The sequence below is a fragment of the Chenopodium album genome, chromosome 16 (assembly GCF_948465745.1).
Source record: "Chenopodium album chromosome 16, dcCheAlbu1.1, whole genome shotgun sequence".
NCBI classification, from domain to species: domain Eukaryota; kingdom Viridiplantae; phylum Streptophyta; class Magnoliopsida; order Caryophyllales; family Amaranthaceae; genus Chenopodium; species Chenopodium album.
In genome coordinates, this window is record NC_137849.1 from 40,562,197 (window position 1) to 40,579,513 (window position 17,317).

Sequence of the window (17,317 nt, forward strand, 5' to 3'; positions counted from 1 at the left end):
TATAATATTTTAGAGGTGGTACTACAAACCTGTTAACCTGATATAAATTATTTATCCATTATGACTCTCTTTACCATAAAGAAAATATACCATTTTAAATACGAGGTATATACTACAGTATGAGCTCAAAATAAAAATAAAAATTAAAGAGCGTCCAATGCCAGATTTATTCCTGCAGCATTGCAGTAACCCAAAAAAAAGAGGCCATAATCTGCATTTGCGTGTGTTATCATATGCTGCAGTTGCTTGTGGATTCATCAAGGAATTGAAGGAATTTACTTCATGCATCTAATTCAATTTATTTCCTCTAACATACACACCAATAGGGTAGGTCCAACAACAACTCAAATATACAAAAACCAATAACATTCTTCTCATCATGTATAAAACTAAAATGAATAAAAGATGAAAAAACAAAAAATAAAATAAAATAATTTTTTTTGGACTTCACTCCTTTTCTTTCACCAAATTTACTTGGTATAGTGCACAAAAACCCTTTATATTGCTTTACATAATCAAGCTTTCTGCAATGAAAATTTGCTAAAATTACACATCTTAGGGCCACCAAAATTAATTCATATCGTTTTCGAATCCAATACCAGGAAATGAGAACATACAGAAGAGATTAAAAGTGCACACCTACATTAGGATATAAATTAAAAACCCATTAATAAATTAATGATTCCTAAAGATGGTTGTTTTATTCACCAAGATTCATACTCCAGCTGCCTACCTAATATTATACCACCTTAAAAGTCTTCTTTGTATTTAATTTTACCGTTAACATTCATGATTGTATAACAAATTTCCCAACTCTTAGGTACTTACAAACCTCCCCTAGTCTGAATTTTATAGTATATATACTATCTCTGTCCGGAACTAATTGTCGTTTATGTTACTTTAGATATACGAAAAGGTTGTACAAGTTTCAAAATATTAGACTTTCAAATAAGTTGTAGTTTTAGGTATTGAGCTTTTTAACATATCCTTACAAGCTAAGGTTACAATGTGACATGTACGAAGTATAAGTTTTAGATTATAACATACCCTTACCAACTATTATAAAGTACGGATCGATTATTCTATGGTAAAAGTGAATCATACCTGAAACTTAGTAGATTTTATGTGGATTTAATATAATGCATACTTGTATATTATAAAATACAAATTAATGCATGAATTAATTCAATTCCTCATGTATAGTTACTTATTTTACAGATCAAAATTGATTACAACTCCCCCCTATTTTTCTTTTTCTTTTTTAATTAAGTGTCTCAATTTAAATTATGCACTATTCACATACACCACTTTGACCCATATTGATGTTTACAATAAGATTAAGCACAGTTACTCCGTTTACAGGTATTCATTAAATCTTTTCAGTAATGTACGTAAATATTTTGAATATCAGTATGTATTATAATATATTTGTATATTTATTGATAATGAAAGATATAATTAGTTAAAGTTTTATATTGACAAATGTGCCAAGTACATCAATTTGGGGCATTTAAAAATAAAAACTAGGACTGCTTAGTTTGTAATTAAAATTGTGTGTAATTTCTTTTAATTACCATTTCTCAACTTTTAATATCAAAGCACAAGGTTAAGTCCTTAGGTATGGGGGATGGTAATAAAAGTGTATACCTATTATGAGTATAATGGATATTTGGTAAAACCTGTTCATATCTAGAATTACATAAGGTTAGTATGGGACCATTTACCCTAAATTTGCTAATTCTAGCTATACAAAGGGAGTATATAAATTATGGTGGTAGGGATCTACGTACAAATCTATCAATTCAAAAATTTCATGCTATAGACATATAGATTATAGCCTAGAATTCCTTTATAGATTCATCATTCATGAAACCATTTACGACATTCTATTGCACTTCTTCATTAGGTAGTTTTAGTAACAAAGATGATGATAAGAGAATTGAACCTCTCAACCTTTTTCCGGGCAAAGCTGAGAGCTTCTCGAGTGTCAAGGATTTTAACAACTGCAACGCGAAGAAGTTTAACAACAATGATAAAGAAGGAGGAGAAGATGATAATAACGACGGTGTTACAGTTGCCTTGCACATCGGGTTACCTAATCATGATAACTTGGTAAGGAAGGGAAATGGAACTAATGTTGGTGATAATAATAATAATAATCAACTTCGAATGTCTAATAATTATTGGATACCAAGTGCTGTTCAAATTCTAGTAGGGTTCACCCATTTTTCTTGCCACCTTTGTAGTAAGACCTTCAACCGTTACAATAATCTTCAGGTAATGGTTCCTTTTTCGTGTATTATGTTCCCTATTCTTAATTGCATTTTTGTGCATATAAAAAGCTTATTCCATGCTTGTTTTTTTAAAAATTGTAACATGTTTACTTGTTTTCTAATTGTACATATTGGAATTTAACTCTTAGTTAATTTCATACTTTAATGTATAAGTAGTATGTGGTGATGTACTATGTTCTTTATTTGCATTGGAGATTGGAGATTCACTAAAATAGAAAGGCATTGATGAATCGACCGCAAGTTCACTTTTTTAAAATAAATACATATGTAAGGGTAAGGCCTTGTATTATTCATGAAATTCATCAAATGTGGATCCGAACTTGATCACTTCCCGACCACTTCGTTTAGATACTGTACTTTTATGATAGAAGAGTATGTATTTTTAAAATCCGATCCTATCATTATTTTTAGTTTTTTTTATGTCTTTTTAGTGTTACTAGAAATTGATATTGAAATAAAAATCGACCTAACACATTGTAAAACATAGATTCTCGATAGTTGATTAGCTATCATTGCACAAAGTACCCATTTTCACACATTTTGAGAAGTTATTTTTAATTTTGTTAAAATTGCATTCATATTGCATAGAGACATCATACAAATTTAATCTATTGACTAAATGACTAATGATGTTGTTTTGATTTTATAACGCAAAATTAGTTCTAATTTACACATTAATATGATGAAATGACCACCTTTTTCTTTATTTATTTTGTTAAAAAAAAAATAAAAATTTCAGGGATTTTAATTTTTATTTAATATGCTAAATACGGTAGATTTAATATTTATTGACTGACTGGAGGCAATGAAACTCTGTTGCGCCAAAAAAAAAAAAAGACTAGTTGAAGGCCCTTCTTCTTAGCGGAGAAAGCCCAAAACCATAATATCAAAGTTGGGCTTAATTCTTTCAGAAAAAAAAAAGTTGGGTTTAATTCTGAAGCTTAACTCTTTGGGCTCTATAGTATCTAAACTCACCTTTTTATTTTATTTATTGGGCCTCAGATGCACATGTGGGGCCACGGATCACAGTACCGAAAAGGCCCAGACTCCTTAAAAGGAGCCCAACCACGAGCCATACTAAGTGTGCCATGCTATTGTTGCGAGGAAGGGTGCAAAAACAACATCAACCACCCAAAATCTAAGCCTTTGAAGGACTTCCGCACACTACAAACTCACTACAAGCGCAAGCACGGCCACAAGCCTTTTAGCTGCCGCAAGTGCGGCAAGTCGTTGGCTGTCAAAGGCGACTGGCGCACCCACGAGAAAAATTGTGGCAAGCGTTGGCTTTGTCTTTGTGGTTCCGACTTTAAGCATAAGAGGTCACTTAAGGATCACATTCGCGCTTTTGGGTCTGGCCATGCTCCTTTCCCTCCTTCCTTTGATACCATTCAGCTACTATAGTTGATGTTATAGTGATAGTGTTTGATTTATTAAACAATTTGATTGGTAAAAATGGTGGTAGCTAAGATAGTAATGGATCTTCCTGTGACATGTTGGTTATTGTACTACAAATTGATATAATGATAGACGAAGTATACTCCATCCAAAAATTTTAAACACATTTTCTTTCATGAGTTCTATTTATTTCCTTTTTTTGTGCATTAAAAATTAATCCTTTTATACGTAGTATTTGAGTTTTTCAATGTATAGTTTCAAGTATCAATATCTTTGTCTCCATAATTCAAAGTTATAAAAAATTTGATGTTTTAATTTGATATTGAGCCCCTTTAATAGAAAAAAAAAATGTATATAATCAATTAATTAAATTAGATCTTGTGAAAATTGTAAAACTCAAAATATTATAAGCGTTAAGAAATGATGAAGTATGATACGGAGTACATACATGTATTAGCTTTGAGTACATAGGGCTATTTGAAGACCACTTGATTTGTATTGGTGTTCGGATTTGAACACAAATCATCTTTTGAGCGATCATAGATTCATAGGGTAAGAGTAGCGCGTTTGTCCATGTAGGAGCAAAGGAACAAGGGACCATAGATTCATAGAGATGGGATTAATTTGGGCTTTGTTTCCAAAGGATGCACAAAAATGCATGGGAAAGAAGGTAAAAAAATTAAGTTGCAACTTGCCAATAAAAGTATAAACGTAACTGAAGGAAGTGTATGTATAAGTTCATAATATAATGTTGGATCACATAATATCTTAAATTAATTTGAGATCAAACAGTACAACTCCAACATCACCAACTTTAAATTATTTAGGAATTTAATAGAAAAAAGAAACTTGGTGAACCAATCTCACTTAATACTTTTTTTGAAATAAAACAAATTAGCACAAAGAACGTCTTGGTTGACTAATTTTTCAAAGTCTAAGTAGGATGAACCACTTGGAGTTGCTAATGCTTCTTCAGCTAATTTTTTCCACTCCAATGCTTTACTTGCCATTTCTTCCCCCTTTTTTTCCTCCATAAGCTCTCTCACTTGTCTCTCAACCTCACTTCTCCTAACATCGTTGTCGATCTCCATGCCTATTCCCCATTTTTCGAAACCAAACCAACAATTGGTTTGTTGTTCTGCGAAGAAAGGCCAACACATAATAGGCACCCTGCTACATATAGTATCTAGTGTCGAGTTCCACCCACAATGTGTCAAAAATGAGCCAATTGATGGATGGTATAAGATTTTTTCTTGGTCACACCAACTAGTCACTAGACCTCGATCTTTTGTTTCAGCTAGGAATTCAGGTGGTATAACAGCGGAATCACCAGTTACAATATCAGGCCTAAGAATCCACAAAAAGGGGTGCTTACTATTGGCAAGACCCCACGCAAATTCAATAAGATTTTCATTTGTCATAGTTGTGATGCTCCCGAAACTTACATAAACAACAGATTTTGGCTTCTTTGAGTCAAGCCACTCAAAGCAAGTTGAATCCTCCTTCCATAGGTTAGACCCCAAGGACTTGACCGCGGCATCATCAGACACATTATTTAGCTGCAACTGCATTGGTCCGATGTTGTATATCGGACCAACTACTATTTTCGATATATCCTCAAGAACATCATGCTCCAATGCATCAAAAGAGTTAAAAATAATTGGTGCTGAAGATTTGGCAGCTCTTTCAGTTGTGAATTTTAGGAAATTTAACATAATGTCATCTTTGTTTGTGGTTCGGATAAAGGTTGGAATATATTTTAATTGTATACCTCTCAAGCTAGGTACCCAATCGACGACCATGTCTAAGGAGCCGTCTGTTGCGAAATTGGAATCTGCTTTAAAGGCAAATTAAAGCATAATTAGGATCAAGTAATAAAATTAATATGCTTAATATCTCTAATACGAAGTATTACGTATTCATCTATATTGTAACCAATTTTATTGGTGTCCTGATTTGGGGTGATTTGCTTCCAAACAATAGAATATTAGCAAGTACGAAGTATATATAATGATAATATCAATTTTCATGTAAATTTTTGTTGTATTATACTCCGTATTTTTTAGATTCATTAGATATTATTTACGTTGATCAACACTTGTTTTATCCGTTCAATCCTATATAAATTCAGTACTCTGTATCAATAAAAAAAATTATACAATTAAATACTCGATTGATTAACTCTTAACTGAATAACCCTTAATTAATTGACCGAATAACTTCTGAATAAGTAATCCCGACCACACATAAAACTTTGTGTTTTTTTTTTACAACCTAAACACCGTATAAATCATTATTTTTAATTTCTATACTTCCTGATCCCATGAAATATTAATTCAACTTTATCTTTTTTCACTACTTTCCATTTATTCAAATCTTCCTATCCTATAACATAATTAATAATATAATAACTCCGTAGTACATTAATGCTGTAATTTGCCACTAAACTTGACTAACAATGACAAAAATTTCCCACTTTAAACACGGGCCTTATCATTAGCAATTTGAGTATTTTATTTTAGCTTTCAAAATACAGTACACGTATTGGTCCTATCTAGAATCAATTTAACTTTTTTATTTTGGAACTTAATGTCGCAAATGACAAAGAAATTGCTCATGCTTTCCCCCGATCCATCGGTTTATGTCAAAGTTTGCAATTATATACGAAGTACTCATAAATCACAGTCGACATAAATCACAAACAAGTAATTAATATTTAACTAGTGTGTGGCTCGGGCGATGCTCCACGTTGCTAGTTTGTACTTGTTTAATTTGTTAATCAAATTCGATTGTTTAGATAGTAAGACTTGTTGGTTTTGAGTTTAAGTCTTGCTATAAACATTTTTTAATTGTCAAACTCAATCATTATATAATGGAAACAAATAGTATAATAAGACACAAATTAACTATAATTTTGCTGGATAAAAAAACACAATTAATAAATGGCTAAGATGGTAAGACTCTTAACTTAAGCCTTGTTGGTCTTGAATTCAAGTCTTGTTATAAGCATTTTTTAGACGCAAACCTAATACATGTGAAATTGACATGTCATGCTTTTAATGACATGTGGCGCATATTACTGACATATCGAACTTGAAAAAGATGACACGTTAAACATATTCTATTTTAGGAACGCTTTTTCATATATAAGTATAGATATGCCCTTTTCCCACATATTAGTGCTTACTTTAATTTTGATGTCTAAGTTTGTAATTAAATACTCCGTATCACTTAATCATAAATATTGTAGCTCCCCCTTTCCCCACCCAAAATAAATCATAAATATTGTATATATATATATTTGGTTAAAAGTTGATGTAATTGCTTGTAAAAAAAATATATTAACTTTTGTAATATTGACAGAGGAACCCTTGTAATAATAACTAAGTGATCCCTTTAACACGAACACTGACGAACTAACATATGTAATACTAATTGAGTAACCTCTGTAACACAAATTAAATAACCCCATAATAGTGTAGTCAGCCACATATAAATGTCTGTGTTAGGCTAAACAACTTTTTAAACATATATAGATATCCTTTTTTAAGCTTCAATGCTATTTTTAATGTAAATTATTAAATAAATATCTCTTATGTGGATGTTAATATCTTAGTAGGTAAATTTAGTGGAGGTATTGATTGTTAAGACATTGCCTCCTGAAAAAACGCCAAAAGTCCAAAAAAAAAAAATTGTCTACGTTCCTTCTAGGTTTTCTCCTTGGGAGGGTTTTTCGGTTTCCTCTAGGATTTTTCTTTGGGAGGGTTTTTCAAGCCTCCATTGCTAGACTTTTTCTGCTTTTTTGAAGGTTTTCCTTCACTCTTTCATCTCTTTTCTTCTGATCTCCATTTTAAATTTTTGTAGGGGCTTCCACCGGTGTTTTTACCGGTGGTAAGCCTCAAAAAACTTTTTAATTATTTTCAATAAATGGATCTCATCTTTATGATGATGTTTATTCAATTATGCTTAACTTATTCCTTCTGTTTGTTCGTGTGCTAAAGATTGAAGATTTAGGGTTTCATCGTCTCCGAAAGTATCTAGAAGGCCATATGAGTTTTTTCACCCAAACAACTACTCATACGTGGATCTCAAGCCAAATTAGTGCTAACTCACAGATTGTATTGCTTCGGATGAAATATTTTATTTAGGCGATTGTTGATCAAATCTGCGATGTAACTAGTTCTAAGGTGATTTGTACTTGTATTGGAATTTTAGATTTCGTAGAATTTGTTTGTAAATGCCGTTTGGCTATCTTTCATTAATGAAATCCTTTTTCTTGTCAAAAAAAAAAAAAAAAAAGCGACATTGCCTCGTGACAACTCCTACTCTTCCTCTTTACATTGAAATAATGTCATATAAATATTATTTGTAGATCTCTAGAATAATTACGTATATGTTAATATATAATGATTATAGAGATCTACAAATAATATTTATATGAAATACTATCATATAAATATTATTTATAGCTCAACTATCACTTAATGTTTCTCTCTGTTTGTTTTCTTTATGTGAAGTACTCCTTTTAAATTGCTTGTATGTTTTCGTTAATATATTGGATCGAATATTCACTTCATTTGTTGATTTTTATTTTTCTTGTTATAGCTTCTCTAATTTCATTCTTGTATATAATTTGATACTTAAAGTAGCTAAGCAATAAAGCGTTTGTTTTTTTTTTATTATTTCTTGATAAATTTTTATACTATATACAATAACACATCCTGCTAGATTATATATATATATATATACACGAATTATGAAGTAGAGAGATTAATTAGTAATTTAGTACGAGTACCAAATAACGCCAATAAAATTGTAACAAAGGGGTAATATAGATAAATCGTACCTTTAAAGGGCACGATTCCCTTATCAATAAGTGTACCATACTGAGAATATCCCAAAAAACCATTTGCACTAGCAGTCCACAACCATACTAACGGGATACCACCGAGTTGTTGTGCAGCATCAAGAGTGAAAGGCATGACACAATCCGATATGATCAACGTGACTGGTGGAGAACCCAGGGAAGGATCATTAATAAGCCTCGAAACGAGCTCCTTAAAGGGCTTAAGGAAGTAGTTCATAACAGCATGACATAGGGTGGGGATGTCTTGGGTAGCATCGGCATCAGAGGGAGGGAGACCATCAGGGATGGACTCGAATCGAAAGGACGAAAGAGCTTCAAGGGAGTTAGGTCCCCTAGCACGGAGTAGACGACGATGGTTGTACTCAGTGTTGACAAAGGTAATGTGGTTGCCTTTAGAATGGAGGAGTTTGGCTAGTTTAAGCATAGGACTTATATGGCCTTGTGCTGGATATGGTATGCATAGTACGTGTATCTTAGCTTGTTTCTCTCCTTCAAAACTACCCATATTTTTTTTTGTTTTTAGAAACTTTGAAATAAGTGGAAGAGTATGTAAGAAGATTTTTATGATTGGACTATGATTTTAATTAAGAAGTTATGGCTATATATAGTAGCTTAATTAGCTTAGTGATGCTCACAACAATGAAAGATAATATATTTTTTTTATTATAAAAAATATACAAACTATGTATACAACACATGGTGAAAGTATATCTTATAAAATAATTGAGAAATATGGAATACTCAATAACCAGGAAATAGTATGATTCAATTATTTATTTATTTATTTATTTTTTGTCTTTTGAGCATTTTCAATAATTTTTGTTGGTGTATGAATATGAGTATCATTTAACCTACCCTTCCAGGTGTATATTTTTGTAATTTTAGTATGAATTCAAGAATATTGTAATTAAGAGGTTTTTTTTTTTTCTTCTTCTTCTTCTTCTTCTTAGAAGTTAATAATTTTTTCTCCACTGAATTTTTTTAGTAGTATCGTACATCTATATACATCAAGATTATAGTCCGTTACATTTAGAGCTGTCAATTTGGACGAATGAGTTTGGTTCAATTGAGTGATTGCGTCTAGCCATGCTATATATAGTACTTTTTAAGTCGAGTCGGATTAATTTTTGATACCTTTAGCTTTTGCTACATTAAGTGACCAAAGAATTATTATGGAGCATATTTAATAATCATATACTTCATAATTAATAATTGATAAGTATCAATAATCAATTGAAAGTAGCCATACATATTCCCTAAGACAAGGAGATTAAGCTCCGAATGGTGTATCTTGGAAGATCTTGGGCCCAATTATAAAGAGAATAAACAAAAATGACATACTATATTTAACTAAAACCCATGCGAATATGTGATTCACAATGATCTTGCATATCTGCTTTTGATTAATAAATTAAACATGGTGATTTGCTGTTAAACTTTGGTCAACTTTGTGTGAAACTGTGAATAGCCCATGTTTTATTTTATTTGTTTTATATTTTAACGTGATCTGGTCATGTTCTTAACTATTGTCATACTTTTACAAGTAGAGTAGTAGTAGTCTCTGTTATTTGGATGGTATACTACAAGAAGGGGGTGAATTGTAGTAAGTTCCTAGTGTCTAATTTTTGCAAAATATAAAACAGTTAAAGTTAGGAAGTTAAAGAGTGTAAAGCGGATTTTACGAGGAAACATTCTAGGATCCAAGTGGAAGTAAAACCTCGACCCTCCAAGGGATTTTCAACACAAACATTTCACTATAATAGAACTCCTAGTTACAACCTATTAACACAGACCTTTCTCACAAGTTCCACCACGGACACTTTGCTACCTGATAGGACCCTATCCTACCCAACCTAAGTCTCACTTAGGTTCACTCAGCACTCCTGGAGTGCCTACACTCGGCTTCTCAATAGAAGTTCACTCACTGTGCTCTCACAACTACCACTCGAATTTAAGAGACTTTCAAACTCCTACACGAATTTTAGAGACTTTCAAACTCCTACACGAATTTTAGAGAATTCAAACTCATCACAACCCAATACCCAAAATACTCAAACCCTTTTTCCCATTACAAGATCTCATTGAATAACTCTAAATACTTTTTTTTAGAAGAAAGGAAACTAATTATATTAATTAGAAATCATCCCAACACAGCAAGTACACCCAAAAGAAGTTCCAGCAATGGAAAAACATAGTGTTCCTACATACTCTAGTCTTTAAGACAACTAGAACATAAAGAAGCAAACTGAAGATCCATAAAGCATGAACAGGGAAGTAAAAAGCAGCAAGAACCAGCGGCAGCAGAACATCATGGAGCAGTTACACAATGCTGTTAGTGATATCATCCTCGTAGGCATCCTTCGCACAATCAGGAGCTTCATTATAAATTTTGCTCCCCCCTTCATTCATAACCATGGCCAACTTAGCTAAGTAGTGAGCAGCACAGTTTGCTTCTCTAGGAATGTAGTTAAAAGAGAAACTACATCCTTTGCTCAGCATACATTGCATATCCTTGAGAATCACCGCAAACTCATGGGTTCTATAAGTAGCAATATCCTTAATGGTTTTCTCAAGAGAAGCAGCATCAGTCTCCATTGTTACCTCTTTGAGCCCAGCATCAAGAGCCATTTGTATCCCTCCATGGACAGCCTTAAGTTCAACCTCTTTAGAAGTTCTAGCAGAAATCTTCCACACTTTACCAAAAAACCATTCTCCATCTGCTGCTCGAGCAACTGCACCTGCACCTATTTTCCCATTCTTTTTCCAAGCTGCGTCGGTGTTAATCTTGATAGGATTTCCCCTTGGACGAATCCACCTGGCCTCTAGAAGTCTTAAAGCAGGAGCTAGTCCCCTTCCCTGAAAAACGTTAAAGGTAGCAAGCAAATCCAGATTGTATCTATTAGAAAGAGAAAGGGGGTGGAGTACGGCCAATTGAAAAATCGTGTAATTACAGGCTTTCCAAATGTGCCATAAGGCAACCGAAAACATGGTGTTCCAGGAAGTGCTAAGACCAAGGTTATAATTAATCCAACCCTCCCAACCAACATTAAAAAAGATGTTATAATTAAACTCTTTTTCCATACAATGAAGACAAAAAATTCTAGTCCACAAGGTTCTAGTATTAATATAATCTCTAAAGAGGTGCATGTGATCCTCATTATCAAGATTACACCTAGAACAAATAGGGTTGAAATTATCAATCTTAGAGGCCAACACTATTGCAACAGGAAGAATTTGGTGACTAAGGTTCCAAAATAACATTTTATACTTGTAAAGGATGGAGAGGTGCCATATTTTTTTCCTCTTAATCAAGGGAAAGGAAGGGTGGGCAGAGAATTTGCAACATAAATTATAGGCGCTTCTAATAGTGAATTGTCCATTAGACACTAAGTTCCAACAAATAGAATCCTCCACTTTGGCAATAGATGGAAGAGGAATATCAATAATCAAATTGCAAATATGGCCAGGAACAATGTGCCTTATTCTACTCAAGTCCCACTTCCCATTTTTGATGATGTAACTTACCCTCCAATGAGCAATGGAATCGGGAATAGAATTGTTAATGGCTAGATAGATGGGTTTATCCCCCACCCAATGGTGATACCATAGACAAATGTCTTCTCCATTACCAATTCTATAAGAAATACCTTTCATTAAGAGATCCTTACCCTTGAGAATATCCCTCCATAACGGAGAATCTTTGGCACTAGGATTGTGACAGGCTAAATTCGTATTACCCAATCAAAAGTAATTCCTAAATCCTCTAACTAATGCAGATAGGGAAGTAAGGTCGAAACCACAGGGAAACGAGTCTTTCTATTCCTAATTAATCTAAGCAATCTAAATTATTAAGTAACAAAATAATATAATCAAAGGGAAACTAAACTACTAAGATTAAGGGATAGAGAAAATCAAGGATTAAAAGCCTAGGGCATAGGTTCACCAATAAATAACATTTCAGGGCAAAACATAATAATCAATCATCAATGCATCAACTAATCAGATCATAAAGGGCTTTCGTTACGTATTACAATCATAGAATTAATCTACCGGTATTAAATCTCATCCCTCGAATCTCGACTTAACCATTTATAAATTAACCTGCCTATTGAAACTAAGCCTAAATATCAATTCTCATCTCTCGAATCTCGAATCAATATTGCTAAACTCATACATAAAAGATCTGCGCAAATCTAGTTGCATAGCATTAAATCAATCAATAGGAAATTAATTAAGCATTGACAATCAACAACAATAAATTACCCCTTCATGTTATTTATGGATCCCCATAAACCCTAGAAAGAAAACTACTCACGCATAATTAAAACTACACTAATCAAAGCAATTAAATAAGACATGATGAATAAAGAAATAAAATTACTGAAATTAATAGAGAAGAAATCGTTACCAAAGTTAATGGAAATAATGAGTTGAATCAAGAACGAGGTATAAAGTTGTAGAGAAAGAAAATAAAACTAAGTAGAGAGAGAAAGTCTAAAAGAAAGGTAAAAGAGATAATAATAGAGAGTAGTCGAATAAAAAAAACACCCCAAAACGTAATTATACTAAGCTCCTAAAATCCTAATTAGAAACTAAGTAAAAATCGCTGAAAACGTGTTATCAGAAACACGCGCCCGATCGGGCCCGCCTTTATCCTTGCCTTCTGATTCTGAGCAGCCGCCCGATCGAGCCAAAGGTTGCCCGATCGGGCCCGGCTTTGCTTGGACTTCGATTGGGCTTCCCTTCTTAGCTCAATCTGAATTTCCTCTTTGGAGCTTTTAATACTTAGTGTCCAATGCCTCGGTATCTCATATGTCGAGCCCTTAATCACCAGTTTGATGACTCCAACCGGCCTTGGGCTACGGAAAGTGGTCGTGCTCCTCCAATGCTCGCAGTTGCTCTATAAAATCCCGGGAAAATGCTCCAAATGTGCAATTCCCTTCAAAACTCAACCAAAACTACGAAAACACTAGAAAACACAAATTAGTAATAAAAGCGGCTCTAAAGAGCCAAAAAAACTACCAATTCTGACCAAGGGACAGGGGTAAAATACTATATAAAATAGACATATCAGAATACTATTAAGAAAAGTAGAATTTTTAAAGTATCTAGCTTTAAGAATTCTAACCCAAAGTTTATCCGGTTCATGAATAATTCTCCAACCTAGCTTAGCCATAAAGGCTAGATTTCAATTCCTAAGAATTCTCATCCCAAGCCCCCCCTTCCGGAAGGGAGACACACCTTGTCCCAACTAGTCCTAGGAAGGTAATGAGATCTATCAACTTTATTCCAAAGAAATCGTCTACAACTTCTTTCCATACCATTCAAAATAGAACAAGGAATAAGAGTAGTTTGCATAGCACAGAGGGGATAAGAGTTAAGCACAAATATAATTAAAGTACTTCTCCCCGCCATATTAAGAAACTTAGCTTGCCACCCCTTTATTCTATCCTTAGTCTTATTAAGAAGATCAACATAATCCGCTTTACTAAGCCTATTAGGACTAATATTAACCCCTAAATATTTCCCAAATGAGGGAGCACCCTTAATATTTGAAGCATTAAGAACGACCATTTTTAGAGAAACACTCATTTTAGGGGGAAAGATGACTTTAGACTTGGTGGGGCTAATAAAAAGCCCAGATTTGGAACCAAATTGAAGGAGAACGTCTTTAATGACATTAACATTCTCCACCGAAGCCTTAGCAAAAAGGAAAACATCGTCCGCATAGAAGAGGTGTGAAATACTCACATCTTTGTCTATCTTAAGCGGAATCCAATATTTTTCATAAACTTTTTACTCAATCATTAAAGACAATCTCTCAAGACAAAGGACAAAAATATAGGAAGAAAGAGGATCACCTTGTCTAATTCCTCTAGAAGGAGTAAAACTACTAGTGATTTCTCCATTCCAAAGGATTGAGATGGAGGGGGTAGTAATACAACTTAAGATGAGATTAATAAGGGAGTCTGGAAAATTAAGCCCCATCAAAGTTTCCCTAATAAATCCCCATTCCAAACTATCATAAGCTTTAGAGATATCAATTTTGAATGCCATCAAATGTTTTTTGCTCGATTTTAAAAAAAAATGAGCAATCTCTTTGATAACCAACACATTTTCCTCAATAGTCCGACCCTCTATGAAACTAGATTGAACTAGATTAATTAGGGTACTCAATAAGGGTTTGATTATATTGGCTATAATCTTAGTAATAAGTTTATAGATAGAGTTGCAAAGCCCTATTGGTCTAAAATCACTCATAGTTTCCGGATGATTGATTTTGGGAATTAAGGCAATGTAAGACTCATTGATATTTTCTGGAATTTTTCCTTCCCTGAAACTATTGGTAATGAGGTTAACAATTGAAACACTAACCACATCCCAATATTTCTGGAAAAAAATCGGTTGAATACCATCGGGTCTAGGAATTTTCATGGGAGCCATCATTTTAAGGCGGTTTTTATTTCTAAAATATCCACATCGCTCGAAAGAAGGGTAAAATCATCATCACTAATTTTGGAATTAGGCACAAAATTAACAGTACGGGACTACATCAATTGTTTAGAGCTAAAAATGGCTTTAAAGTGATCGACGCACATAAGTTTAAGGGTCTCCTGATCATTAGTCCAAGATCCGTCCTCCCCTTTAAGACTTAGAATTTTACCCCTACTGTTTTTAACCTTGGCCAAAACATGAAAATATCTAGTGTTCCAATCCCCATATTTCCTCCAATCTAACCCCGCCTTTTGAGCCCAGTGTATTCGTTCCAATTTTAAGGTTTCCCCAAGCTGTTTAATTAAAACTTTTTCAAGGTGAATCAGGAAGGAGGAATACCTAGTACTTAGCACTTTTTGAATACCATGAATCCTAGCAATTAATATAATCTTATTTCCAATAGATTCGTTAAAAACATGCTTGCTCCAAGAAGGAACATCCTGGATAAAATCATTTTTTGATTGAATAAAATTATTCCCCCTCATTTAAGTTTTATTAAAAAAATCTTTAAAATTAGGGTTTTCTATCCAAGCTTCTTTTCATCGAAAGGGAAAATTTCCATTAGACCTAACAGTACCAGTGTCAATCATGAGAGGACAGTGGTCAGAATAAGTATGAGCTAGATGAAATACCTGCGTGTTTGGGTGAACTTTCAACCATTCCGCATTAGCAAGAGCCTTATCTAGCCTTTCCCTAATGAGAGCTGTACCATCCCGTCTATTGTTCTAAGTAGAATCTGGCCCATTATAGCGAAGATCAATCAAACCCGCATCATCCGTCCAATCCACAAAAGAACTCCCATAACTATTAGTAACAGGTCTTCCACCCATCTTTTCTCCTTGAGACAGGACCTCATTCATGTCCCCTATTACCATCCATGGAGTTGAACTCGGAGGCAAATTTTCCCCCAGTCCCCTCCAAAGGTTGCTTTTATCCTTCTCCGTAGCTAGTGCATGAATACCAGTGACCAGCACCTCCGGTCTAGTTGGGATCAGCTTGAAAAGAGAGTGAATTACATGCGTCGAATCAACGATGAACTCAATTAATTCAGCCGGCTTCTTCCAGAGAAGCCAAATTCCACCCTTTAGACCATCGGCAGGATTTGTACGGTAATCATCAAAACCAAGTTTCTTACAAGTAACCTTAGCAACCTCGTCCTTCGACTTGGTCTCCAAGAGCATAAAGATATCAGGTTTATGGATTCTCACTACCTCCCTAGCGTGAGAGAGAAACTCCTTGCTCAAAGCACCTCTTATATTCCACAAGATGGCTTTCATATTGATAGAAGGAAAAGGAAAGTAGGAAAAAATTCCCAAATTTTGTTCCGCAAAATTATTCCTGGTCGGGGAATAATTCCTTCCAATCCCTCCACATTTGCAACTTCCCCAAAGCCCAGATGTCTTCCATTGATAATGGCATTGCCGCAAACCAAATATCCTGAACCATGTTCCCTATCGACATGAAACTTAAGTCCATCTCAAGTCCCACTACCTCCCTCTGCGTTTTCATTACTATGAATAGGTTTTGGGGAAGCATTAGGTTTAAATTTAAGCTTGCTAACCGCAAGAGATGAGTTTAAGGTGAAATTGGGGGGGGATTAAGGGGGAGAAATTTTTTTCCGTAGTCTGGAAGCGATGGATAAATGAATTGATTCATCACAGGTTTCATTCCTTCGTTTATGAAGTTTAGATTTTCTATTGGAGTTTGGCTTTGTTTTAGAGTCGGCCACAGAGAGGGGTTCGGTTGTGTTGGAAAGAGGTTGCGAATTGGATATTGCAGTGAGTCCTGGGACAGAGAGGATGGGGTTAATGTCCTGCTGCTTGGTGTTGGTGGGAGAATTTTCGGAGATACGGTTTGAGATTGAAATCGAGGGTCGAGGAGTGGGTGGGAATGAAAAAAAGTTAGGGGGCAAAGGTTGCATGGATGTTGGGTTAGGGCAGCAGGCAAGAGGTTGGGGTGATTGCACGAAAACTGTTGGTTCGATTCTCCTCCTTGGAGATTCCGGTTGTTCGGTGTTTCCATGTTTTTTGGCTGGAAGAAACAGAGGATATTCGGAAGGTTTAGAATAAGGTTGTTGTGAAGTATTTTGTGGATGATAATTGATATTTGAAGGGAGTTGGGGGTGGAAGATGATTCGCCATTACCATTAATGTTAATTTTGGCTCTGGGATCTCGACCTCCATCAAATACATTTCTTCCCAATGCTACAGATTTTCTTGGATTTGAATCTCCTCGGACCATTTTCCCTTTTTTTGTACCTTCCCTA

At 34.3% G+C, this 17,317-nt stretch overlaps 1 protein-coding gene and 2 pseudogenes across 1 annotated transcript; 1 reads left to right on the top strand and 2 right to left on the bottom strand.

Annotated features, from left to right (window-relative positions):
- The first annotated feature begins 1,866 nt into the window (after window positions 1-1,866).
- On the top strand, window positions 1,867-3,695 carry LOC145584300 (protein TRANSPARENT TESTA 1 pseudogene; annotated as a pseudogene).
- An 857-nt stretch (window positions 3,696-4,552) lies between these two features.
- Window positions 4,553-9,094, bottom strand: LOC145584301 (7-deoxyloganetin glucosyltransferase pseudogene; annotated as a pseudogene).
- Window positions 9,095-15,776: 6,682 nt separating this feature from the next.
- Window positions 15,777-16,328, bottom strand: LOC145584303 (uncharacterized). The gene has a single exon (XM_081641171.1). The coding sequence runs from the start codon at window positions 16,326-16,328 to the stop codon at window positions 15,777-15,779; it is 552 nt and encodes a 183-aa protein (XP_081497297.1).
- Window positions 16,329-17,317: the final 989 nt, after the last annotated feature.